This window comes from Boleophthalmus pectinirostris, unplaced genomic scaffold (genome assembly GCF_026225935.1).
Source record: "Boleophthalmus pectinirostris isolate CB_2022bp ecotype Guang Dong unplaced genomic scaffold, ASM2622593v1 HiC_scaffold_18, whole genome shotgun sequence".
Lineage (NCBI taxonomy): Eukaryota > Metazoa > Chordata > Actinopteri > Gobiiformes > Gobiidae > Boleophthalmus > Boleophthalmus pectinirostris.
Genome location: NW_026571133.1, coordinates 17088187 through 17115232, shown reverse-complemented (window position 1 = coordinate 17115232; position 27046 = coordinate 17088187). Strand labels below are relative to the sequence as shown.

The following is a 27046-nucleotide window of genomic DNA, read 5'->3' as shown; positions in this document are numbered from 1 at the left end:
ATATCACACAGAGAGGGGCAGGGGCAGCTTTTGAAGAATTTGCAATGGCATTAATTCTTTATGTTGATGAAATGATGAAACTGTGGAATACATATGTAATTGAATAAGGGGTGTTGAATATTCTTCCTGAATTAGCCGCAAGCATGGCTGTCCACAACCTAATGCTTGTTTCAATATCCAGGAGGCTGGGCTGATACAGTAGCACTGCTTTCCTCATGCTGCATATTAATATTCATAAAGCGGTCTTGCTAAACTAGTCACGCTCTGCCTCATGATAAACGGCTGTATAATTTTTGGCTTTGAAAGCACAATTAGGGTTATTATTGAGCATAATGTTGTTTCTGAGCTTTTGTCTTCGCACCATATGATGTCCACCTACACACATTGCACACTTAGTTGTTCTGCATCACTAGGAAAATCCTATAATAGCAGTCTATTTTGTAGCATAATGGAAGTGAGAAAGAACAGCTTATAAATAAAACATGCTGATAACTGATCAACCACTTCTTAAACTAACATTTTCTAAAACAGCTTGAGCTATTTGCCATAAATAATAACTAACATTTTGGCAATAGCATCCGTGTTGCCAGCGTCAAACATATTGTCAACATAATCATAAAAATCAAGTACAACAGGCAATAAAAGAAGGTACAATATTTAATAGTATTTATTAGTTTTTTGTTTGTTTTGTTTTATTTTTTTCTTTTAAAAGATTTTATGGTGTGCTCAAGATTTAACATTTTTAAGTAAACTCCAGTAAAAGCTGGACCATATGGGTGCTAGATGTTCCCATGTGGCACCATGCTGAAAACTTGCCCTTTTGGAAGTGTAATTTCACAGACGATACAAAATAATAGATAGAGGGATATACAGGTATATCCATTTGTTCATCAGCACTACCTGTGGAAAATAAGTAATTTGTATTTGTTATAGTTTTAAGAACCTCAGTTGGCCAGGGTATGTCTTTATAAATAGCCTACCATTTGCAGCACGGTGGCTGAGTGACTAGTGCTCATGCTTCACAGCAAGAAGGTTCGATCCGTATGTTCGCCTCATGTCTGGTTGGGTTTCCTCCGGGCACTCTGGTTTCGCCCATCAACCTAAAAAACATGCATCAGGGACTACAGGTGGAAATTAGCTCTAGTGCTACAACCTGGCACAAAACATCTCTCCTGTTAGGCTTCGTGTATATTGTGCACTGTCCCTCTAAATAAATAAATAAATACATAATAGGTTATACAGAGTATAGTGCAGTTTGGTCAGAGTAATGCCTTCATTTAAAAGGGCTATAACAGTACAAAAACTATAAACCTCAGTCCATACAACTTGTATAAATCAGCTTAAGGCCGTTTTCATTCACTACATGTCAGGTTTGTCTGCGTTTTTTCTTGAGAAGTTTTTTTCCCCCATTTAACCAACGTACCCAGCCTTGTTTACCGTTTCATAAATGCATCTCATTTGACAGACTGTCTTGAAAAGTTTAGATGAAGTAGCGTTTGAAAGCTATATATATCTGATGGGTAAGAGTAAAGGACTGAACAGGAGTCAGGTCTATATCGAGGAAAGGAGAGGAGGGGTGTGCGGATAGAGAAACGCCATCAGAGAGAGCGCGAGAGGGAGAGCGAGCGAGCGACGTGGTGCACGACGGAGGGAGAGAGAGAGAGAGGGAATTTGGAGAGAGTGAGCAGAGGAAAGGAGACTGGCTTGGCAATGCGCTCTGCCTGTGCCTCTCCAGCAGCAGCAGTGGAAGAGCGAGCGACGTGCGTAACATGCAGTGGAGAACGGTGATCATCATCTGCTGTGCGCCGCATCGTGGACCTCCGTGCGCCTGCAAAAGAGGACAAGACACGAGCCAAAAGACGTCAGAATAAAAAGAAGAAGCGATGACGAGCTTCGAGCCGGTGATTGGGGGTTAATCGCCCCGCTGCTTTTGGAACCACTTTGACGCACTGAGGACTGACTGAAGCGCGCGTATCTGCTCCTCTACCCCGTTACCCGCTTTCAGTTCGGACTATCAAGTTGGATTTCCAAAACAAGGATAAGCAGCGATTTCAGTGTCAGTATGAGTCAGTTTGTGTGCGTGAGCTGAGTCGGAGAGTGTTCCTCGCCGCTGCCGCACGCCTGCCTCTGTCCGCTGTACAAAGCTCCTATACGCCAAGATGCAGCTGCTCCGAGTTGCGTGGGCACTGACCGGAGCAGCGATCTGCTGCTTCCTCATTCTTCTCCTCCACTCTCGCCTCCTCAAAGAAGGTAACCAGTTGGACTCTCTGTACCGTTAAGGCGCATATTTCTTATCCACTGTTGCAGTCCCTTCTTTCGATATGAATCCCATTGCTGTGTCAAAGTACCTTATAAGTGTAAAATGCAGATTTATTTGCATGCATTTGCAGTCTGAGGCACTTTCCCCTGTGAATTAGCCTCATTGTGTGGTTTCTCTGATCAAGTTCCAGTGCAGCGAGTTTGATTTTGTACAGAAATCAGATTTGTTGTTTTCAATAGATGGCACTAGAGTCTAGCTTTAGGGTAACATTGAGGTCAAGCAGTTGAATTCCTCCTTTAGCAGTCTCGTGGGTATTCTGGCGTTTGTCTGTATACAATTATGAGTATTTTCTTTCACTACTTTGATATACACAAGGGCTGTTTGTTCATGATTGCTTGGTAGTTGTGAGTGAAAATATGCATGGCCCAGACAGAGGCTGAATCAGACCATTCGCGGGGAACGTTCATGTGATGATGTTGTAGTGGCTTTTGGTTGATTTAGTTGATGTTTTTAGTTGCTGAGAGTTTATGCCCAAAAGCCAAAGTGGAGAGGCTTGGAGTAACCCCAGTCCATTCAAAATCAAGTCAGGAGACTGTGACCAATGTTGAGATTTTTAGGCTACATTTAATATACTTCACTAAGCCTTTAATATATTGTATTTATATGAAATTGTTATTACTTTGAATTGTGTAAGTGTGTTAATGGGAGTGAAAAATAACATCAAAGATACCCAGATACGTCCATGACTTAGCGGTCAAGACAATGTGAGTCAAAGCTGTAATCAATGCACACATTTGTTAGCTGAAATTATAGATTCCAGAAGTAATCGGTGTAAAAATAAGTAAAATAATATGTCATTATTGATTTAGTCCAAACAAATATGAAACAACACAAAAATCAACAACTGTATGACAATAATTAACTCTAGCATAATAGCACTGCCCCAAAAGTACTATATTGAGAGATTTAGTAGTTTATCAGTAAGAATGTTTGTAAATGATCAATGTGGGATACATTATGATGCAAATTTAATTATATAAAAAAGACAACAAAAATCTGCATATGGCAAAGAACCATTTGAACAAACTTTTAACACACTTTTTAATATAGTCTATCGTAGATGTATTAAAGGAACCCACAGTCAGTGCTTAAAAATACCAAAGTCTCCAGCCATGTACCTAGACATTAATTCCACCTATAACAGCGGCTAATAAATACTAATCGCAGGTGTCTGTTGGGAGGTCTTCACGCTGGAGTTGAGTACACTTACTGCTCAAACTCCTAATGAAAGTCAAATGGTGTCACCCAGGGATTGAGTGTAGCTCCGCATGATCCGGACACAAAAAGAAGCAGCACTTTGTACATGTGCGTGGCCCGGGGCGAGAGGTTGCACTCAGGGAGCAGCAGGCCTGTCTTTGTACTGCTCTTACAGGCTCGCTCTGGCCCAGCAACGCCACCATCCTCCGCCCGCCCCTGGCTACTGCGGCGCATATCCAGGTCAGGCAATGGCAAACAGTGGCCCTGCGTTCACTCAAGTCATTTTGGGACATTTACTGTATATAAGCAGAACAAAATAAATCAGTGAAAAACATAAAACACTGCATATTACAAAAATCTAAAAACAAGAAACACATTGCTTTACAGTGGCAGATGTGGTATTTGTAAATGTATAAACAAACTGTGGTCCTGCATTCACTGAAATCATTTTGGGACATTTAGGCAGAGGAAGATAAATAATACAAATTCACTGTATATTAAAAAAAACAAAAAAAAAAAACATAGTGGCAGAGATAGTATTTGTAAGAGTATAAAAGTAGTATTTGAGGTCAAGTTTGCACGAAGAGCAAAACAAACAAACAAAAAAAGATCAAATTAAATTAAAAAATTTATAAATTATCAAACAAAAATTCATATCAAGTAGCATGGGAAGATTCTAGATATTGCTTTACTATAATTTAAATTCTAATATTACGCAGAAATTAAAATATGAGCAAATATATGTGCATCTTAAAGAAAAAAAAAAAGAAAGAAAGAAAAAATGGATTGCTTTATAGTGGCAAAGATTTGAAAAACAGCATAGTAGTTGAGGTCGAGCAGTCCTTCTGTATGCAGAGTGGCCAGAAGGGCAAAAAGACAAACAGAAAACAAAGGGGAAAGAAGAATAATATTTACAAAATGATCAGTTTTGAATTTCCAGTGCTGTTTGTCGTCCTCTAGCTTGTTCTTTGGAGTGCATTTACTACAGATGCTAGCCCTTTTTTTCCACAAAGGTCACCAAAAGGACTGTTCTGAGAAAGTGCTGGCGGTGAGTGGTCAAATTCAGGCGATCAGCATTGTCGTTGAGCCTGTTGACTGGCAACGCAATATTTTTGACCTTTGTCGCTGGAGTTGTTTGTCCGTATCATGTTGTGCTTTTAGCTGCTGTTCTATAAGCACGCGTTTTCCAGCATCAAATCGCTTTCAGTATTGAGCTGTTATACGCTAAACTGTGGCGGTTCAAGTTCATCACGGTTTGTAAGGTCCCCATTGAAATCTACTGGTGAGAGAATGAGAAGCACAAAGGAGTGTTGAGAATATGCTCTCTTCAGGCTACGAGACTGGCCAAGGTCAACGGCTGCTGTGAGGGCTAATAATACGTACTGATAAAATGGATTCAAAGGAGAATTGCATTAGTGGCAGTCTTTTGGGAGACGATGAAATGAAAGGCAAGGAATGTTAAAAAAGAACAGACCCATTTAGTCTTGTGTGTAGCCAGAACAAAGGCGGCAAAATAGTGCATTGTGGTTGATGTTTTTAAGGTTATGGTAGACAACTAAGAAGAACAGCATAGAGCAGAATTATGTAAGTAAGTAAACAAAAGAGGTTCAGCAGTTCAACTTTTTACCTTGGCAGTTGCTTTTGAAAAATTTTCTCTACCATCACATTTGAAACTATTTTCACCATATTTCTTCTACAGCGATGAAAAATTTGCAGCAGTGTCAAAGTGATTCACAATTCAAAACAAAATATTGTGTCTTTTGAGCAGTGAAACTATTCAAATTGGTCTCTATAAATGGGAAGCTGAAACAAATCAATACATTACATCAGTTTTATGATTTATAGCTTGGTACAACAACAGGTGCAGCCCCACGATGATCTCCTGCAACGATTATTTCTTTTGAATTTGACTTTGCCCAATGAAATAAATAGTTTCAACTGAATGATCTCCCAAATATACCTAGCTTTGCCATGATAATTAAAATACAGACTTAACATTCAATATATGAAAGCTGCACGATATATTTTTGGTGTCAAATATTTATCAGATGTACATTTTCTTTAAACTATTTAGTAGGGGTGTAATGATATCCAAGTCTCACGATACGATATCGTCACAGTACGATATTTATTGCGCTATCGCGGGAAAGTTCACAATATGGTGGGGAGGCTCACGATTAGGGATGTAACAATATTCAAATTTATCAGTACAATGTTTTCACGATATATATCTCACAGTATATTTATTATGATATTTTTGGAGGCTAATAAAACTGTTAATATGCTTATTTTTTCTCTTAAAATGCCTTGACAAGACTTAATCCAAAGACTTAAAAGTGCTTAAAAATGTTATTTCTTCATGTAGACTGCACTAAAATGGAGCAAAGGATCATGGTCTATGTAGTTCTTTGTCTTTTTTTTTTAGCTATTGCTGCACCATAACTCTTAGTTTAAGCAAAGAGACTTGTAATTCGATATATTGTAATGGTCCACGATATTATTGTGAGAATGTTGACGCTGTGATATCACGATATTTCTGTTGTTGTTACATTCCTACTATTTAGAAATTTGTGGTTATTATTTTGGCTATATGATCAAATTTGAGCCCTAACAGGTTGAAAATATTGTACATTTAGAATACTCTTTGTGGTTTCAATATTATCATTCGTTATTATCTTCTATATTTACTTCAGCAATATATTGTTCTTCAAAATGTATTATCATGACAAGTCTAAATATACCTGACATACACATATTTGATTCAGTTGTGCATAAAATCCAAGGCTGGACCACTTCCTCTGAGTCTATGAACAGAGCCTTCTTAGCCCATCCCTGTCACAGCATTGATTGGCCCCGTGTGTTTCTTCATGCATGTTGTGTTTGACATTGGAATGGGATTATCGACTGGAAATGGTCGACGTGCTGGCAAGCGTGGCATATACTGATTTTAGTAATAAGACGCCTGACAAAAACCCCAAAATGTCACCCCTCTGCAGTCATTAGATAGCCCGTATCGGTAATTTTCGGGTTGAGTTGTACACCTCATTGCATCAGCTCCCAAATTGCATAATATGACATAGGATGATATTTTGCGGAGAAATGAAGATGCGGCCTGGATTGGGACTGGACTGGGATTGGAAACGTATTAAAACATTATGCATGGCCAATGTGGATGGATTTTGTGCCATAAATTTCTCACACTGTCCACTTCAATAATTCAAGCAATGGAGCAGATCCCATTTTGCTCGTAGTGCGGAGAGTTATTTGTCACATGGCAATAGAGAGGCTGACAGGTTCAGGGACCCGCTCCTGGCATGGGAATTCACAGCTAAATTCAGGGCAATATTAAAAATAAATAGCTATGTGAAATGGAGGCTGTTAGAGGTTTCACAGAGTTAGTGTTACATTTTTATAGAAAATCTGACTTTGGGAATGCAAGGACTATATATAGCTGCTTCAAACTTTTTAATAAATTGTAATAAAGCCACATTTTGGAAAACTGAAGTCTAGGCTTGTCACAATAACACATTTTGACATTTTGATATATTGCTCAAGTAAATATAGATGAAAAGTGATAATACTGAAGCAAATTTATGCCAATGACACAATAAAGTTAAGGTAGAATTATCTCCAAAAACGATTCTTCAAAAAAAAAAAAAAATTTAAAAAATGCAATAAATATCACTTAGGTTATAGTACTTAGGTTGCATCTATAATGATCCACAGAAATTATGCATCCGACCCTCTACAGCTTAAATTTTATTGTAGTACAAAAATATAAATAATACTAGTACTATGAAAAAGAACCTGCGATGAATATTGACCCCCAGAAATTGTTGATTGTAGTATGTATCCTGCCAGGCCTACTGAAAGTTTTTTTTTTTTTATTTTAGAATTTTGTGTTAGATGCTAAATTCCTCTTTTAGTTGTATATACTGATTCTAGAAAGTAATCAAAAAGTAGATGCACATATGATGAACCTGATCATTTATATTCGCGAGTAGATCCCAGAAGACATAATACAACCACAAAAATATGCTTTTTAATCATATGAATTCACCCCTAATGTATTTTCTGTAGGGTGTTATGATGTTATCTAAAACCCAGCTTTTTTTCTTTTTTCTACACAATTAAGTTGAACATTATATTTATTACATTTAAACCATATGCCCTCCCATTTTATATCTTTCTTCTTTTCCAGACCAAAGCATCAAGACAGGTGTACACTAGCACATATATAAAAATAGTAATATTATTGATGAGACGGATCCCCCTTTCACCTTGGTACTCACTGAGCCAAAGGCCATCACGCAGGAGTATACGACCATGACACCATATGCAGGCAGCGGCATAAAGCTCACAGATAGGAACCCATTCATTCAGCGCAGACAGAAGCCCTGTGCTGTAACCCTGCTTATTTTTATGATATGGATTACAATTGCGTGGAGTTCGTTGACGCTACTGTGAGCCGCGAGCAGATTTAGGTCAAACAGTGACAAACGCTTTACATGTGCAGGCAGAGGAACAAAGGGAAACCCCACTCATCTTAAGCCAAGCATTAGGAGCAGAAAGACCCTTATGTCTGTGGACTCTCAGATCCCCTGCTGCTTTTTGGAATATTATGAAGGCTTATTTTGGCAGCTGCGATAGGAGCCTGGTCACTGTGAGACTTTAGTTATATGCAACAGTGTGCTGGCGTCTCCGAAGACAAAATCTGATAACATTATGTGCCATTCAAATGAATTGATCACACACAAAAGAAACATTTTTTTTAGTTAGGCATATTCCAGTTCTTAACACATAACATATTTAGATCACAGTTATTTTTTATTGCTTTGAAAATGTTATATTCGGACAATGTATTAACATGTTTTATACGTTTTTTGAGACTTCCCTTCCTGTGCTCTCCTTCCTGAGTCACTCCCCCTTCAGAGTGCTATCACAAAACAATCAGTGTGCATTCTGCTAATGAAACTACTGCATTAGGTTTGTGTATTGTAGCTCATTTGAGTAAACCTATTCAAAATGTAAAAATGTACAAATACAGTGTTTTCTGCTCTGCTAAATATAATTGAGAGTTTATCTGCAGATATCTCCACTTTGAAAAATTGCCAAAGAGATTTTTTTTTTTTACTGTCTTTTTGTTACCTTCTTCAGCAAATATTATGAATAAAAATGATGTTGGGTGGATTTGATCAAGGTGGAATGGAATAATATTGTAATTGTAGTTAAATACATTTGTTTTTGGATCGCTAAAAGAGCAAGCCTCCACACGTATTACAATGAACGACACCATCCTACATTGGTACTGCACTATTTAAGTGGCTGCATTTGATTGAGAACGTGACAATATAACATGTACTTTCAATCACTTTATTTTCTGTCAGAAAAGACCTGACACCTGACCCAAATCTATTTTGAAATGGGACAAAGCAGGTTCTTCTCTACACACACCACAAGCACACACACAGATACACACACACACACACACACACACACACACACACACACACACACACACACACACACACACTGTATGAGCTATAGTGTCTCTCTCTGAACATGTCTGGAGCAAGGAGGCTTCCCAACGTGGCAGTGACATGAGAGTATAATCAGGTGTGCTTTTGCTTTAAGAGCCCCTCATGGAACAATGTCTAATCAGGTCACCTTTAAAAAGCCCTCCACTCAAACCCAGGTCACAGAGAAAAGGCTCTGCTCCTGTACGACTGCAGTGTGACGCCACAGCTCCAACCTTCACACATCTGACCTACTGTGTCCTCGTGACATTATTACAGTGCAATCAGGGAAATGAACATATTATGGGGAGTGATGAACTATACTAGGCATTTTTTATTTCCATTATGTTGTGCATGTCATAATGTTGACAATGTTCACAACAAATATATTATTGCAGGAAGATTGTACTTGGTCCATACTATCGCTGGGTTTGAGATGATATCACAGCATTCTATAGGCTGATATAATTTAATACAAATGGAGGCAGCTAAAATTAATGTTGTTAAATTGCAGATTTTTGTTGTATTATAGTATGGTCTTGTGTCTAGGCAATAATAAAAATTATCAGGTTCTACATTTGGGACTTTACCTTTACGATATTCCATGGCAAAGTACAAAGTTGTTTTAAATTAGAGATAGACTGGTATATTGCTTGGCTGATATTTGAACCTTTTAGCCCATTGGTTTTCAGCCTTAAATCTCCAGCAGAGGGCGATGCTTTGTTTGGGTCGACCTGCTGTCTAAAAAATACACATAAAGCTTAATTTAAAGTTAAAATTTAAAATTAAAGTCAAATTACATATTTTGGAGGAAAATGTTTAAATTAACCTTATGTATCCGTCCAAAAATATCGCAGAGCTCATTGGCCATTGATTTCTGTGGACTGATATTAGCATCAGCCATTAAAAAACATATTGGTTGAGCTCCATTTTAAGTCAATAAGGCTAAAATGGGTTGAAAATTAACAAAATCAGGACATTATGTATTTGTGCATCTGTGTTTTTTATGGTTTATGGGCACACTGCAGAGTCTGACCAATTCCTGGATGGAGTTCTGTGTGTTTGAGAGGCTCTATTCTTTTGATCCATGTGATTGTTGCACTGACTTGAATTCTTTGTTATTTATTTATATATGTGGACTTTTTTTTTTGTTAAATTTGGACTCTCCTGTTACCTCCCATGTGTCTAGTTGTAAACAGACAGCTGATAGACAACTGTTGTTTACCAGCTCTTGACAGTTTAACTCCACAATGTTTTATTTGTGTGTTATTGTTTCTCCAATCCCAGTCCAACTTTTCAATTTCTTTGCACCATCTGTGATAGCTCCGCTCCAGATTCCTGACGCTGTATTAATTCTTTCGGTGTTGGGAGCTGAGTGAGTGCACTTCAGGCAGAGTGGATGCCAAACTTCCCCTTCCAGTGCAAAATGTGGATAGTTTAATTACATGCAGAAGTGTTTCAATGAACTGCTGAAATTAAGTTTTTTGTTGATGTTTTATACTATTATCTTTTGGACATTTTTGACATTTTTGACCTGCAATTCAGCCTCAAGTGATGCAATTATAATTTGTAATTTGTTTAAGCTGTAGTTAAGCTCTCTCAGCACAAAGAACAGATAATAGAGGCATGGGACTAGTGCTGTCCTTCAAAGGGAAAGGCACACTGCAAAACACAGTTTCTAGGTAAGTTAAAATGATTTAATTAAGCACATTTAAATTATTTGAGTAGATTCAACTTGACAAGTAAAATTATCTACCAATGGACAGTGTTTTTCTTAATTCAGGCAACATTAGATTTTGTTTCTTATTTTAAGTGCACAGAGTTATAGTTTCTCTTATCTTAAAGGTGCATTGTGCAACTTTTCTGGTGGAGGGTCCGTTAAAATATTTTTTTCTCCATGACGATGTTATTGTTTTATCTGAAATATCTTACAGTATCCCATCCTCATGAAGACCAACCCAGACTAAATTACAGGTCAGATCAGTGGAGAGGCAACTCAGATCAGAATGCCTAACTTAGATTTTTTTTTTTTTTTTTCCAAATTTTACTTGACAAGTATCAAATCATCAATCAAGTCATCTTAACTTTTAGTTTTTGCAGTGCTGAGCTTTTCTGTGAGAAATCACAAATCTGTGAAATTACTATTCCTTGTATGAGGATGTTATAAATAAAAATAGTGTTCATCTCAAAGCTAAAAATTAAGCCACATCCTCTTTACTATTACAGCTAACGCTTCCATTACAATATAAAGAGGCACTTTTAAAAATGAACATTATATCTACCAAGTAAATTAGCTATGAATATAAACTAATTCATCTATTAAAAGTCTTATGTATATGACTTTGTCTCAGGTCCCTGTAATTAGTTGTAGCCCAATTTGAAATGGGCCTGATTTCCTTTAATGGTCAATATCAGCTTTAATCCATAAGGGTAATGCAATTATCTGTTTGTTAATTGATTTGTTACCTAACAGTTTGGTTCATTAATTCGCATCAATTTATCAATCAGAGTAGATACCTGAGCTGTTTTTGTTTTTCATTGGAATCGGACTCTTTTCCTAATGACCCCCTGGAGTCCAGTGTGGCCACTTTTCATCAGAGTTACAGTATTTACTCCTGGCACTATTCTCGGTCCCATTGATTGAACTGGATCCATGTGGGATAGTAAAAAGTGTGCTCTATCGCCCCCTGTTTTCCTAAAGTCGTATTGATTGGGGGTTGGCAGTGCGCTGGGACAATAAAGTGGGGAATGGTGGGACTCTAATGAAAAGCTGGTAGTGAGCGTCTGTAGTTTTTACAGGGCAGTTGTCATTGGCCAGTGGAAATTGTGATGTCAAAAAGAAATGGGTTTAATACTCTTCATTCTGCCCTTCCAGCCATGAAGAGATGGCTGAGGTCCCAGAGGTCCCACCAATCTCAGCCTAAGATAGTATGTGGAATTATAGAGAAATAGATTGAATCAATGGACAATCTGCAGTATTTGTAAAAATATTAATAGAAATGTTGGATTATATAGCTAAACAGCAACATTTTAGTCAAACTAGCATAGAATATCCTTTCTAAACCCTAGTCTTACTCAGACTTTACATATTCATCATTTTCAGCTTCCTGCCACTTCTGAGTACTTTTCACAATTTCAGACAACCATTTCATAAAATGTGATATTCTGTTTTGAATTGCTATGGCAACAGTGCTTATTTTTCATTAATTACACACATGAATACACAGATTGGCAATAATAATTGTTGTAATTGTTGTAATTATGTCTGGAAGTGGTTTTCATTTTTAGCAATTTTTTGTGCAATTTATGCATCAGCATAATTTTGTTTTCTCATATACCAAAGGTCTGTTTCTTTAATATAGCCAAAATATAGAGTATGAAATCAGATAGTGCGGTTAGTCCATTTGGCGCATTTTGTTTGAGTCATACAACCTTCAGAGTAGTGTTAATAAAATGTGCTCATCATGGTAACTTACAAATGTCAGTGACTGTGAATGAGTGTTTGTACTGGACAGAGCTATAGCGCTGAGTTTGAAGAAGACAGCATAATACAAAATGAGCAAAAACATGCTGCTATCCTTGGGCACATGAACAGATGCTGCTGATAAATGTGCAAACAACTATACTGTACATTGTGGTGCAGAGCGCAGTAAGCTAGCACAGACATCAATGGTCGCATGGTGATGTGGGATGTGGGGAAAGCCATAAAGAAGTGAGTGATTTGAATAGCTGTAGCTGTATCTTTAATTAAAAGCTCATGCGATAGGCTGGGAATGGGTTCTGGTCACTGAGATCTGATAGAGCGGGTGTATTAATTAGTCATGTGAGTGCTGTAGTCAGGCTGTGGGGAGGATGAGGAGAGGGGAGGAGAGGGGGAGGAGAGAGGAGGGATAGGGTTTGGCAATAGAAGAAGATGGATTCATATTAAAAGAGCTGGGTCTCAAATTAGTCATGGCCAGTGATGATTTTTAATAAGTCTATGATATGAAAATTGAGAAGGCACTTTTGTTAGTGGATTACCTTTATCTTTTGTAATTCTCAAAGCAAATTACCTGCCTTGAAGTAAGCAGTTAAAAGTGTATTCTAGTGGAGGGTCCGAAACCTTCTTGCCATGTCATTATTTTTCATGTAACATTACACAGTATAGCATAAAATCTATCACTATGGAGAAAAGCAGACGACATCATGCCTGCAAATTAATAAAAGACAGATATGCCCAAATTCTATATTATAAGCCTTGTGTGGAAAATTCCAGGCAAAGCAATAACATCATATTTATGGAGACAAGTAGCTCCACCAGAAAACGTACTTTAATAAATGGCTCTAGATTTCCTTTAATCTTGACACAGAAATTACATAAACCGCTTACGGTATCGAGTCAATGAGACAAGTGCAACATTTAAAGGTCCTATATTACACAAAATTGACTCTTGTGAGCTTTAAGTCATGTTATAATCTTGTTATGTCATCAAACACATACCCGGAGTTGTATTTTGTTTCATTCACACATGTTTGAGTAACCCTGGTTTACTAGTCTGTCTACATCTGTAAAACTCACAATGCTCTGTTCCACCTTTGGATGTTATAATGCTTTAGTTTCCAAGTTAAAAGCTACCTTTTAACTTCAGTTCAGTAGAGATCGACAGATCGGAAAACAGCTAAATATGGGCCTTTTAAAAATGACAAGATTTTGCCAAGTAGTGCACAGAACTTTTAAGGTTAGACATCATCTCTCCTGCCAGAAGTTGAGATGCTAAAACTGCCCCGTACAAAGCAGAGACTTTGAAGAAACAGTATGTGTTGGCAATAGACCCTGAGTGGGGAATAGAACAAGAAGTAGGAGGGCTGTTGTACTTTGAGAGGTTAGAGACAAGCAGCGATTTGTCCATCAGTTTGTCAGGCACTAGAGAGAGATGCCTGCAGATCAGCATTTTAGTCCAGCAAAGGGCGGTCTCCACAGGGGGCCATTCTTGCAGCATTGGCAAGATGTCCGTCATGTCTTCACGCCGAGATGGACCGCCCCCTCCCTGTAAATAAGGGAGATGATCCGACCCGGGCCCACAGTGTATTTATCAACTTATATACAAGATTGCGGTTTAAAGAATTGGAGTCAGCCCCTTCACAGAGTAATATTGATTGCATGACCACCGGGTTCTCTAGCCTCATGTCCACCTCGCATTTTTCAGGAAATGATCGCTGCAAAGTGTGCTTACCTCTTCGCCGATTCAATTTGTGCTCTACCGCAGTGTCAAAGGTAGAGATGAGGTCATTTCCCGTGCTCGATCAACTGCTCCTTCTGTGTTCATCAGCCTGATCAATACCTACTTACAAAGTTTGATCTGCTTTGTGCATGAGATCACAGCCATTTGAATAGCCTGAGAAATTAGTTTTTCCTTCACAAAAGCTTTGCCCTGGAGGCCGCTGTGACACTAGCACACGACGTGCGATAACAGGCTTGGTCATGCTTTATGGATCCAGCGAGGCGCGTTTTCCCATGCAACAGAAAGGTGGTAGGTTTAATCTGACATCGCGCGGGCTTTATAGCATTAGCTTCTTATGTCAAAGTGGCACGATATTACTGATTCTATGGCACTGGGCTGAAACAAATTGTGTGTTACTCTTTAGAAAACTAATGGAGGCTTTATCGATTCGAACAAGCCCGGCCACTTGCTTTGTCTCGCTTGTCAGATTGTGTCCAAAGCAATTTCATAAAGATCATTATTTTCTTTCTTGGAATGTCTTGAAGCTAAACAAGATCCTCCTTCGCTCGCTGCTCGCCTTTTGTGCGGCGTACGGCTCCAGCGGCTCTTATGGCCCAATTGAAAATGAATTAGAATAGAATGTCGCATAATGAAAATCACTAGAAAACATTGGCACGTCACATCCGTTTAGCTGGTTGCACTTCGGAATAGATTGCTTGTGGGCCTCCAATTTCTCCTCACTTGTGGAGTAAACGGGCGTAGCTCACTGTAAAGCCAAAGCTATAACATTACAGGGTATAACAAGCAATGTCACTCATTTAGCGGCTAATACTGTTATCTGGTGCAGGGCGAAAGGTCCTGATGTGGCTGTTAGTCATGGAGCCAGTGAGATAACGCAACACTTATGATCCTCGTCACTGGCATAATTGATTTAGCCAGCAAGCCAAATGCTCCCAGATCTTACCTTAATAATTTGTCAGGAATAGCAGGTCCTATATTATGCCAGATTGACTCTTGTGAGTGTTAAAGGTGCAATAATAAAGGATTACTCAAACGTGTGTGAATGAAACAAAACATCACTTTTTCATAAGATAACAACATTATCACATGGCTTAAAGGTGCACTGTGCAACATGGTGGAGGATCTGTCACTGCAAGATCTAATGCCGTAATGTTCCACAGTATGGCATTACATTTACATTCTTTAAGTCTACGGAGACAGCACTGGATGCCACAGGGCCAAGTTACATGTCAAATCTGTGGAGAATTAAGCCCACTCACAATAAGAATGAAAGTTTTTAGGTCAATCAAAAATGTGTTGTTGAGTGAATGCAAGATGGGTATGTTTAATACCACGCCAGGACATTTCAGACAAAACAACATCTTCATGGAGACAAGTAGGACCCTCCAACAGAAAAGTTACACAGTGCACCTTTAAGCCATGTTAAGTTGTTACCTCCAGTGGCGGAGTTAGCAGTTTGGGGGCCCACTATAATGCACTGTTTTTTTTTTGTTTTGTTTTTTGTTTTTTAATATATTTATTGTTTTTCCCCATTGTTCTTGAGACATGCACTTATTTATTTGAATTATGGTGAATTGGAAACTTGTCTTATTAGTTTGGTTGCCTATTAGATAACCAGAGCTGAATGAAGTTTTATTTTTTTGCTAGTACAATTACATTTTGTTTACATCCATTACATACGATGATTATTATTTTTCTTATGATTACTGTTTAAAAGTAAACTACTCTCACTTGTCATGTCATATTGAGAGAAAATCAAATTGCTCTGAGGTCATTATTGGCACTGAGGGTAGCGCCGCCTCTGGTTACCTCATCAAAAAAGACATGTTTGATTAATCCTTTATTATTAGCCTGTCTACATCTCCAAAGCTCAAAATACTCTGTTCCACCTTGTGATGTCATGAAGCGGTAATTTTCATGTACAGCTACCTTTTACCTTTAGTTCAGTTGAGAGAGAGAGATTCCTGGCTGAAATCATCCAAATGATTGTAGTGTTGTAGTGTTTTCTGTTAGAGAGAACTCATAATATGCAGCATTTGTGTGATAAACGTGTGTGGAAAAAACAAACAAAAAAATAGATAAACATTATGACAGAGATCATAAAATAGCATAATATAGGAAATTTATATTGTTGCTGTGCTATCTCTGATTCTTTCACTTTAATTACCAGGTACATATGAAACCATGCTATTAACTACAGTATAGAATTCATGGTTGCAAGATGGTTTCTAAATAACACAAACACATTACTTTGGCTAATCTTAATTTTACATACTGAAAGATGTTATTTTCTATTTTGCAAAAGATGAGGTATAAAGGTTATCAAGCAATGTATGCAGAGGAAAATGAAAACCTAAAATAACATTGGATTTTGGAGGTCATAGATTAACATGTGTCCCAAAACAAATATACATGCAAATAACCCAAAAATGCCAGAGAGATAATAATTTTAGTGGACACAAGAAATTAAGTATATGAGTGCCGTGGCAAGCCTTAGATGGTGTAGAGTTAGATGCCCAAGAAACATAAATCATTATCCTTTTATTAGTGCACAAAGTCAGGCATTAATCAAATTTGAGTTCTTCAGCACAATACTTATAATTTAGAATTCCACTGGGGAGCTACTTGGAAGAGGATGGAGAGGTAGCTCACGAGAAACACTTTGGAGACCTCTGTCCTAGAGCATACAGTTATTGTGCTCTTTGGCATGAAACTTCATCCTTCTGATTAGGAACTATATATTAACAGTGGATTAAAAAAAAAAAAAAAAATGTGGATGTATCTTTTGATTAAACTTGTTGAACAAAGGATAGCTAAGAAACTAGAGCATCTCCTGGAAAAAAATTGTAGTAGTAGTAAATTAAAAATGCACTAAAGTGGAGTAACCTTTAAAACATCATTATTTTTATCAAGAGCCTGTGCATATGTAGCCACACTGCTAAGACTGAGCATTTCTTCACTGCTGCATTGCACTGCTTTGCCTTCAGTTAATGGCCTTTTTTATGGTTACATCATTCTACATATAAGTTTATGTTCATGTTTACAGCTTTGTCGATACAACTGCAGAGACAGGGAGAAAGAAGAAAAGAGGCGTTTCTGCTTCATCATAATCATTACAGTCCATTGTGCATGGAAGGGGGCGACTTCATTATTGCACCGGCAGGGATTGTTAAAAAACAAACTCATGAATACAGAATGCTTTCTTCCATGCCGTGTTGGTTCTTTACAACACTGCTGCTATGGGGAATTTTTAGAGGCACATTCCTCACTTAAAAGTAATACATACGGGGTGTATGCGTGTGGTAATAATTTACAAGTTATGCTCCATTTTTGCAGGTATGGTTGCTGAGGCGAGCGGGCTGTGCTATCTGTCTACTCAAACTCAAATACAAGTATGTGTAAGGTGCACCTGGTTCAGTGCATTCTTCAAAGCAAGATTCATCTTCGAAGTAATACGCATTCCTCCATTTGGTATGCATTGATGTGCTCAGACTATTCTACGGATATTTGCTGGTTTTCAACATTGACTTAAGCAGCCCTTCATTCCCAAATAGAGAAAAAAAAAAAAAACTACTGTAGATTATATTATCAGCTTTGATGAGGTCATGACTCAGATGTAGTGTACCTCGTATTTTGCCACACGCCGTGAAACAAAAAAGAAAATCATATTCTAGTAATGATATGTATTCAGCAAATGAAATATGCCAGGCTTGCACATTTGCCTTGCTGAACAGACAATAAATTATACCTCATACACCGGCACATAAGCCCAGGATAATACCATGTTGGATGGAGTTGAAAGAAATTATGGGATGGGGGTATGGAGAGAGTGTCCTTGTTTAAATCAAAGAAAGGATAGGAAATGTTGACATGTTGCTCCCATTTACCTCCCATATGAGCCCGTGTAGGATGGGGCTTGGCATGTTAACGTACTGCTTTCTGAAGAGGTATGATGGTGCACTGAAGATAAACTTGGAGGAAGACGTCCCCTGCATGCAACATGAGTTTGGATGACAAATACAAATGTAGGAACATGCATAGAGACAGGGAACTTGACGCAGCGTTATATCTCGTTTACTACTTTGCCAAACATATTATGGTAGCTTCAAATTTATCAAACAGATTCGCAAATGTTGGGTGTGTGGCGTGTCATGCTTTCAGAATACAGTGCTGTGTGGGGAAATGAATTCAGAGGTTTTAAGATGAATACAGATACCGTAGTTTGTGTCTTCAGAGAGATTCTTTTTGCAGGCTTTTACAGAGTTGTCAGCCTGGGTAATATTGTTTGATAGGCCATGGCATATCTGACATATCTCATGCCTACGTATTGTGAATCTATGTTATCACTTTGCATTTAGTTTCATATTCTATGCAACATCATTATACATAAAATACTATACACAGGCAGAGGAAGGGCATCTGACATAAAGGATCAATGCCATATACAACAATACAAGTGTTTTTGGAGAGTAGATCTGTGTTATATTTATTTAAATATAGGGTGCTGACATTACCGGCATCAATTAATCAACTAAAATGAGGTGTGGCACTGGCAAAATTATCAAACTTTTTAGGATGTCTTGAAAAAAAATTAAAAATAAATAAAATAATAATTTGTATACAGAAAAGTAACAACAAGCCCTTACAATCCCAATAAAAATAATTAGTCCCCTTAAATAAGGGTTGATAAGTCTTTTTATGAATCGAATAAACGAAAGCCCTAAATATTAAGTTCCACTTTATTTTATATATTGCTGCTAATACTGCTGCAACTACTACAAATACAAAATACAACTACTACCAGTGTTTTTTTGCATAAACCTTCACTGAAATCATTTGGATGATTTCAGCCCTGGAATTGCCAATCTCTACTGAACTAAAAGTAAAGGGTAGCTGTTAACTTGAAAACTTCATGACATCACAAGGTGAAATGGAGCATTTTGAGCTTTGGAGATGTAGACAGACTATTGATAAAGGATTACTCAAACATGTGTGAATGAAACAAAACACAACTTCACACAACGTAGGACTTTAAAGAAACACAGCTCAAAATGTTTTCACCTCAGTTTATTTTACATTGCTGCTAATACTATTGCTACTATTGTGAATACAAAATACAACTACTACCACTATAATAGTTCTCCTGATTAATTTATCAGTACAAACATCATGACACAATCTAACAGTAACACATACCACAATACATCCATGTCAAATGCCCTCAACAGAAATAACATACATGCACATGAGTCCTTGCTGATGTGACGCTGGTGTGAGCGGTAAAAGCATCTTCTACATGTCAGTGCGTGTGACCACCTGACATTTAGCATGCAAACGCTGATCTGCTCTACACTTGTATCTGTCACTTCCCCCCATGTTGTGACAGACTCCATCCTTCGCTGTTATGATGACTTGACACGTGCTCACACATTCATGATATGCCTCCTATAGCCGCCCCCCCCGTTCACTCCCAAGGCACTGTGCTAACGTTTGATCATGGGCCTGAGGTTGAGGAGCTGTTTTTTTTATGCATTTACTGAGTTGCAGATGACATCACAACCTTCTATAAGCCAATATTATTTGAAGGTGCATTGTGTAACTTTTCCGGTGTAAGGTACGACACCTTTTTGGTCTTTAGGGAGATGTTGTTGCTTTGCTTGATATGTTCCACAGTATGACATTGAAAGTTCATTCAGTCTTTGTTTCATTAGAGGTGATTTTATTGTTAAGAAATACCTTTAAGGACATGCATTCTTGTGTGAGCGGGCCCGCCTCTTCACCGAACTGATCTGTGCCTTAGGCCCCATCCATACTAGTATGTATTCAAGTCGTTTTAGTTGCGGATGCAGTGTTCGTCCACACTAATCTGATTGAAAATGGCTTCAGAGACGGAGTGATCTTCTGCCGTCAGCTCCCACAAATTCATCTGAGTATAGATCTGATCCGGTACTGTGTGGACACCTGAAAATGCTGATATGCTGACATAGGACTATGCGCCACAAAGTAGTTCACGGCCAAAAAACGCTAAGAGGCCAGGATGTATGTCCATTCATGTATACGGTCTATGCGGTCTGTGTGTACGACCTGCAGACGTATAATCTCTAAAAAGTTTAACATGAACCATCTCCAATATGACAGAAACACAGAACAGACTCAACATTAGCAGAACATCCCTCACACATATAATTCACGTGTCCTTTAGCCTGACAGAAGCTGAACCGCATCAGCGCACAATAGTGAGCTGTTTTTTGAGCACTTAGTTTATACAAATGAGCCATGCGGTTTTAAGTTTCATTTCTGTAAAATGTAAACAAATATTTTCAAAGCTGTGCAGATAGCGAAGGCTTGCAGACACAGAAATGACATGTCTGGATGCAGATCATTTCCGATAAGGTGATATCTGAATTTGTTTCAGTGTAAACATAGTCTTAGCCTGCTTGTCTCCATGAAGATAGATAAGTTTAATGCCATACTGTGAAACATTCCAGGCTGAACAGTTAGGTACATCTACATCACAGATACCTTTTATTTTGTAGAGATTGAAATTGAATCAAAGTGACTCTAGTGAAGATGTATGGGGTTTAAAAACACACTGGAGCACTTCCCATTTTACAATATAACATCACAAGGTGGAAAAGGGTGTATTCTGTTTGAAGTCAGCCTATATATGCAGAGTTTGTGTGTTGAGTATAGGTGAATGTGGCTGAGCTTTTGGTTGGATATAGTGTTTCTGGACACATTTTCAGATGCATGGAGCACATGCCCATCCATCTCAGTCTTGGATCCTTCTCATTCCCAGGGCACTGTATTAACATTTGATCATAGAATTGAGTGATGTGGTTGGTTTCCATGGTTCCTCTTTTTCTTAAAGGTGTATTGTCACATTTTTATCATTGTTGGCAAAAAAAAAAAAAAAAAAGATAAGAAGAAAAGATAAATCTTTATGCCCATATAGCGTTTTCTGCAATTATTAAAGGCTTATTATAAAATGTTAATCTATCAAGACCTGGAATTGGAATTCTCTGTGATGGTGGCTCGCCTTCGCTTTGCTTCGTTTTCTGAGCTGTACACATATTTAAGATGTTCATACTAATTCATGTACGTGACAGAATATACAAGAGTAAGAAACATGCTGGGGCCATGGTTGACTTCTATTGCTGCATGATATGTATATTTATATTAATCTTTATTATAGTTTTGTGAATAACACTACTTATCCTGCTTATTGGGATGTTCTTTTTTTTTTTTAACATAGACAGTGCATTATTCTGATGAGCATTGTGAGTGATGAGTTGTCTTTAAAATATTGATTCAGTTCAACATTTCATGAAGATTAACTTTTGAGAGAATGACATTTGAATGATTAAAGTAGTACTATGTAGTAGTATGTTAGTACAACATGTTTGTAGTGATCGAAAGTACAGGGTTACTATGTGTTATACATGAAACAAGACTTTTCTTTTTTGTTAATTGAGACTTAAATTGCTCCTGGTGAATATACACTTCATTTTACTGCTTAAAAATATATTTTATTTAATTAGTTAACCTTAATTACGCAGAAAGAAAGACATTCATAATTAACACATTGTTTATCTAGAATGATTCAGGCTCAATAACTTAATTAATTAATACCCATTAATACTCCTTAATTAAGTAGTTACTATCTTGAATCCTTCTTAATAAACTATTATGAACCTGAATCATGAAGTCTTTATTCATTTAAAGTAGGGATGCACAGATCCTATACTGATATCGGATATATCAGCACTGATGCTGAAAATGAATACATAACACATTTGTTTTTCTTTCATCTTATTTTATTTTTGTTTTAAAGACATACTCTGTATTGAACCTGAAAAAACTGGACTAGTGCATCCCTAATTTAAGGCTGTAAATAAAGTTATAAAGTGTTAGCTGAATATCTCTACTGCAACTAAACTGAGTCTTCTTTTGAGCTACCTTCCAGTCATATTAATAGGACTTACAACATTTAGTTTGCCCCAACCAAGAAAAGAAAACCCAGAGATTCCACTAATGCATGAGAAGAGTACAAGATGTCCCAGTGACCAAAGTGTGTTTTATAACTGGAGACTAAAATCAGGACAGGCCTGTGCACACTGACATCCCTGCCCTAATGGAGGCTGATAGGTAAACAGAGCGTAGCCACCCACCTGCCTTTATCCAGGTGGAGCCACTTGAGCAAATTGCCTCTTTAATTGATGGACTTGCACTGGTTGGCGTGCACGTGAGAGCGTGCACGTGAGCGTGTGCATGAGAGAGCGTGCACATGACTGCTGGGGTTTGTGCTGCAGTGTACAGATACTGGAGGGAAGAATCCATCTGCAGCTAATGAAATAATTGTAGTAAACCCTATGACATTCAGGCTTCACCTCGCTCACAGATAAACAGGAGATTTGGTACATTTTTGTAATGATGGAAAACAAACATACTAAAAGGAACAGGGTTGGGCGAAATGGCAAAGAAAAACAAATACCTTTTTTCTCAGTTGAATTGAATATTTTTCTTTTCAAAAACAAACTAAAAATCGTTTTCGCTTCCAGCCTCTTTCTGCTCAGTGATGATTAGAAATGACCGAATCTCATTCTTGATTAAAATGTGATTCATTGAATGGCCCTACTTAAAAATACACTGTAATCGGTCACTTGAGATGACGATGGTACAATTATTATTTAAATACATGTATCTGTGTATGCATGTTCCTGCATAAATTACAGCATTTGATGTACACAAATGACTCAAATTGACACGTCCTAAATCATCTGAATAATTAATAGTGTCAGGTTTACATATTTATTGGATGAGAAAAAGAAAAAATTACACACATTATAATTGACTAAACACAATTTTTTTTTGCATTTAAAATGATAAGAAATACTGAAAAAATGTTTCAATTATAAAGCAAACTGGGGATTAAATACATGTCTGCTAGTTTAATTATATGTGAAAATATATAAGAAAAACTGAACAGTGATTTAATCTGTACAATGTCACACATATTTAGACAGATGTAAAGTTACCAATGGGCAAAACTAGAGGCATTCTCTCTCTAAAGGAACATGGGCACATTTGTGTGGCCACTGAAAAGCAAATAAATACAATCCCCAATCCCAAACCCAATAATAATTAGATCTGATTCTTGGTGTAAGTTTACATACACAAAAGAATTTGGATCGTAAAAACAAAACATAAAAAAGACAAAGTACAATGAATTTAAAAATTACTTTTTTTTTTTTTTTCTTCAAAACTATTTACAAAATGTACGCTGGTGTGAACAATCAGAAATCAAACAACACACATCAGATACAACTGCCATTTGAATAATCTGATCACTCCAGAAATCAGATAACAATCAGAGATTGTAAACATAGCCCAACGCTGACCACAGATAGCAGCACACACAGCGGAGAAACGCACTATTTCCTCTGGTTGTGTCTACCTTACACTCACAGAGGCTGAATACGTGACACCAAATGAGCCGTGCAGGGGGACAGAAGGCTAAAATGCAGAGACGCAGAATATGAAATCGTGTAGGAGTGGAGAAGAAAGGAGTGAAAGAAGAGAAGCCGATGAGACAGACAGCAAGAGGCAGTCACAGGTTGCTGCCGACGGGTTTGCTTCCTGAAATAAATTCTTTTTGGGGGTGGGTTACCATGGCAACACAGGTAACGGCAGACCGGGATTGGCTGAGCACGTAGGCCTTCTAAGCTCTGCAAAAACAACAGATGAGATATTTCCAACAAGTTCTAAATCTCCATGCTTATTTGGGCTGTAGGGTACTAGACAGGAATACATTCAGATTGCAGAATGGGTAATTAGCTATGCAGATGAAGCTACTTGACTATTGTGGGAGATGTAGTAGTCTCTTAGTTTAGCATTAGTAATAGCAGAATATTGCATGGCATTGTAAAGTAATTACTCTATTATACTTCATTTTATGGTACTGCAATTAATCCTAATCCTGACTCTTATCTGGTGCAGTATGAACACTGTAAATTATCAGGAAATGTAGCCGTCTTGGCGAAAACAAGGCTAACAAGGCTCTATCTGAAGCTCTTTTACTCAGGTTAGACTATAATATGAGCTTTATTTTAACACAATTTGACCATGAAGAACTGACTTAGCTGGAACTACAACACGTGAGTTGTTTTGTACTGTTAAACAAGTCTCTCACACATATAACAAACTATTTTTTTTAACCGTGTTTGCTAATGTGTGCATTGTGTCACCATGGTAACTCATAAACTTTCAATAGTTATGCATATGTATATAGGTCAAGGTTAGTGTTACCAATATACTAACTAGAATAATACAAACTCAAATCAGAATTGAATACTGTTTTAGTGAATCAATAAGACATGCAGTCGTCCTTCGCCTGTTCACCTTTCGCGGTTTTGCATGCTTTTTTTTACAGTGTATGAACGCATATTGTGTTCCTCCCCCTGCATACTAATTGATTGACAATGGTCTACAATCCCTTAGCCAATCTCTTCCGTGCCGTGTCTCCTGTACAGTACAGAATGCGTTCAGCTCGCCAAATTTACATAAATGTTCGATCGTTAGCAGTGTGATTCTGAAGTGCTGGGCGATCGGGCAATTGGTGCGGAGCTGTCTGTCGGTCCTTTCTCCTGCGGTCAACTTTGAGCCCAGTGAGTCCTGGTTCAGTTCTGGTTTAGTCCTGGTTTGCTCCTGTTTTAGTCCTGTTTTAGTCCTAGTTCAGTCCTGATTTAGTCCTCGTCTTCAGTCCTGGAATCAGTCCTAGGTTAGTCCTGGGTTAGTCCTGGTTCAGTCCGTGGTGTAGGCAACGCAAAATTTTGATATAATCTGGGGTTAACGGGCGGGTGCGATGCTGTACTGCGCGGGTGCAGGTCTCCAAAAATAGACCCGTGCAGGACTCTGCTCTGTAGGGCTCCATTAATAATAAATGAATCTTCAGTTCTTTACATAAAGAAGGAGTAAAATAACAAAAGGACAACAGCAGCAATAAGTTTTAAGAAGGATGCAAAAAAGGTTAACTGTCCTGTGTGAGAAAAGTGTATAAACGGTGTGGTGAGGGGTTTTTCAGCCTTAAAACAGATATAATCATTGTAAAATATAAAGTTGACTACTTCGCAGACTTCACCTATCGCGGGTTATTTTTAGAATGTAACCCCTGCGATAAACGAGGGACCACTGTATCATAACATTGTGGGGATTTACAATATTTGGTGATATATTATTTGCATATTTCTCTACCATCAAGGTTCAATTGATTGTTTGCAGAGGAGCAAAAGAGACACTGGCTGTGACACATATCCCAGTAGACGGGAACTTAATATGTGTGAGTTAATAGGGGCTTAAGATCCTCTATCTGTTCATTATTTTGAGAATGACATGGCAAAGGTCATCGGTGTAGTCAGTGTTTGATGTGAGACACTTAATATAACTGCACAGTGAAGAACACACAAAAATGTCCAGATCTGCAAACGTAAGACCTGTTTTAGAATTATTCAGGTAAAAATAGAATATTGACTAATTGTGTGTGTTTGAAGAGTAATCACATTGAAGTACAGAAAAAAAAAAAAAAAGTATAAAAAAGTCCAACAATTACATAAGAACGTGGCAAAGAGATTTTAAATACATATAAATGCATAACGATTTCAATATTCTATTAACACACTACCAATGTTACTATTGTATCCTATATGCTAATTCAACCTTGGAACAAGCATCAATTGTATTATTTATTTTTTTATTTTTTTTTAGCATTTTTTAAGTATTCACAATTGAAAAAGTAATTGATTTATTAGTCGTTCATAGCATTGCATCGTTATTAGGGGTTTTAAAAATACCATTTTACCATAATAATCTGGTGAAGTCTGTAAAATTGGATTTAAATAGGTCCCAGGCAAACACAGCCCTCGTCACTCCTAATTCATTTTTCTTGCTTATTTAATGCCCGTAGCTTTTTCTATATGAGCCCTCACAACAGCAGGGGTCAAAGGTCAACTATGCTAATAGCGGCTTCCTCCTGGTGGCTGCCTCATTATTTGAAAAGTCCCACTAGAAGTATAGAAAAGTGGAGATTAGGGGACGTGCATTGAATACGCTATGGTCTATATGAATATTTCTTTTATTAGCACACGCATACAAATTTTTCCTCCATCTTCTGCAGTCCTGTCTGTGCTACATTTAAAGTACAAGGAAGCAAAGGAATGTCTGTCATTATTATAGGAATATAGAAACTCTTTAGCTCTATAATGAACTGAAATGAACCAGAATCTCACTACATCCATAACATTAATTAAAGCTTTAAAATACTATATCAATTACATTCTGAATTTAATCAAACTCTTATGTATCAGGCTTCTTAATACATCAGCTTTCAGCTTTAAATTGAATTGCAGACATTTTATTTTGGCCAAGCTGCTGCCAAGAGAATGCATATAAAGCTTTATTTAAACACTTAAAGGCGAAGGACAGTGCACAAACTGTGCGTACTGCTCTGTGTCAAGTCTGTGGTGAAACAAGGCTATTTGCGGGAGGACCTTCAGTTGAGTTAAGTAAAAGTGCAGATACCGGAGCAAAACATACTCAAATAAAAATAGGAAGATAGGAAAAATGTATTAAAGTACCCATTTGAAAATGTACTTAAAGAAGAAAAAGTAAATGTATTGTGCACAGATTCTGAGATCAAATAAAGCTTCAGATGTAGTGGCCTTAACAAAGATCCGAATTTTGTTCAACAGAAACAACTGAATTGATTTTTGTCCAAATTGTTTTTTTTGTATATT

At 37.6% G+C, this 27046-nt stretch overlaps 1 protein-coding gene across 1 annotated transcript in view; it reads left to right on the top strand.

Moving 5' to 3' along the window:
• The first annotated feature begins 1708 nt into the window (after positions 1-1708).
• tafa5a (TAFA chemokine like family member 5a) overlaps positions 1709-27046 on the top strand; it is a 138878-nt gene continuing 113540 nt past the window's right edge. The window contains exon 1 of the mRNA XM_055153946.1: positions 1709-2250. Within this exon, the coding sequence (XP_055009921.1) occupies positions 2160-2250 (91 nt within the window). The 5' untranslated portion in view covers positions 1709-2159. The remainder of the gene's footprint in view (positions 2251-27046) is intronic.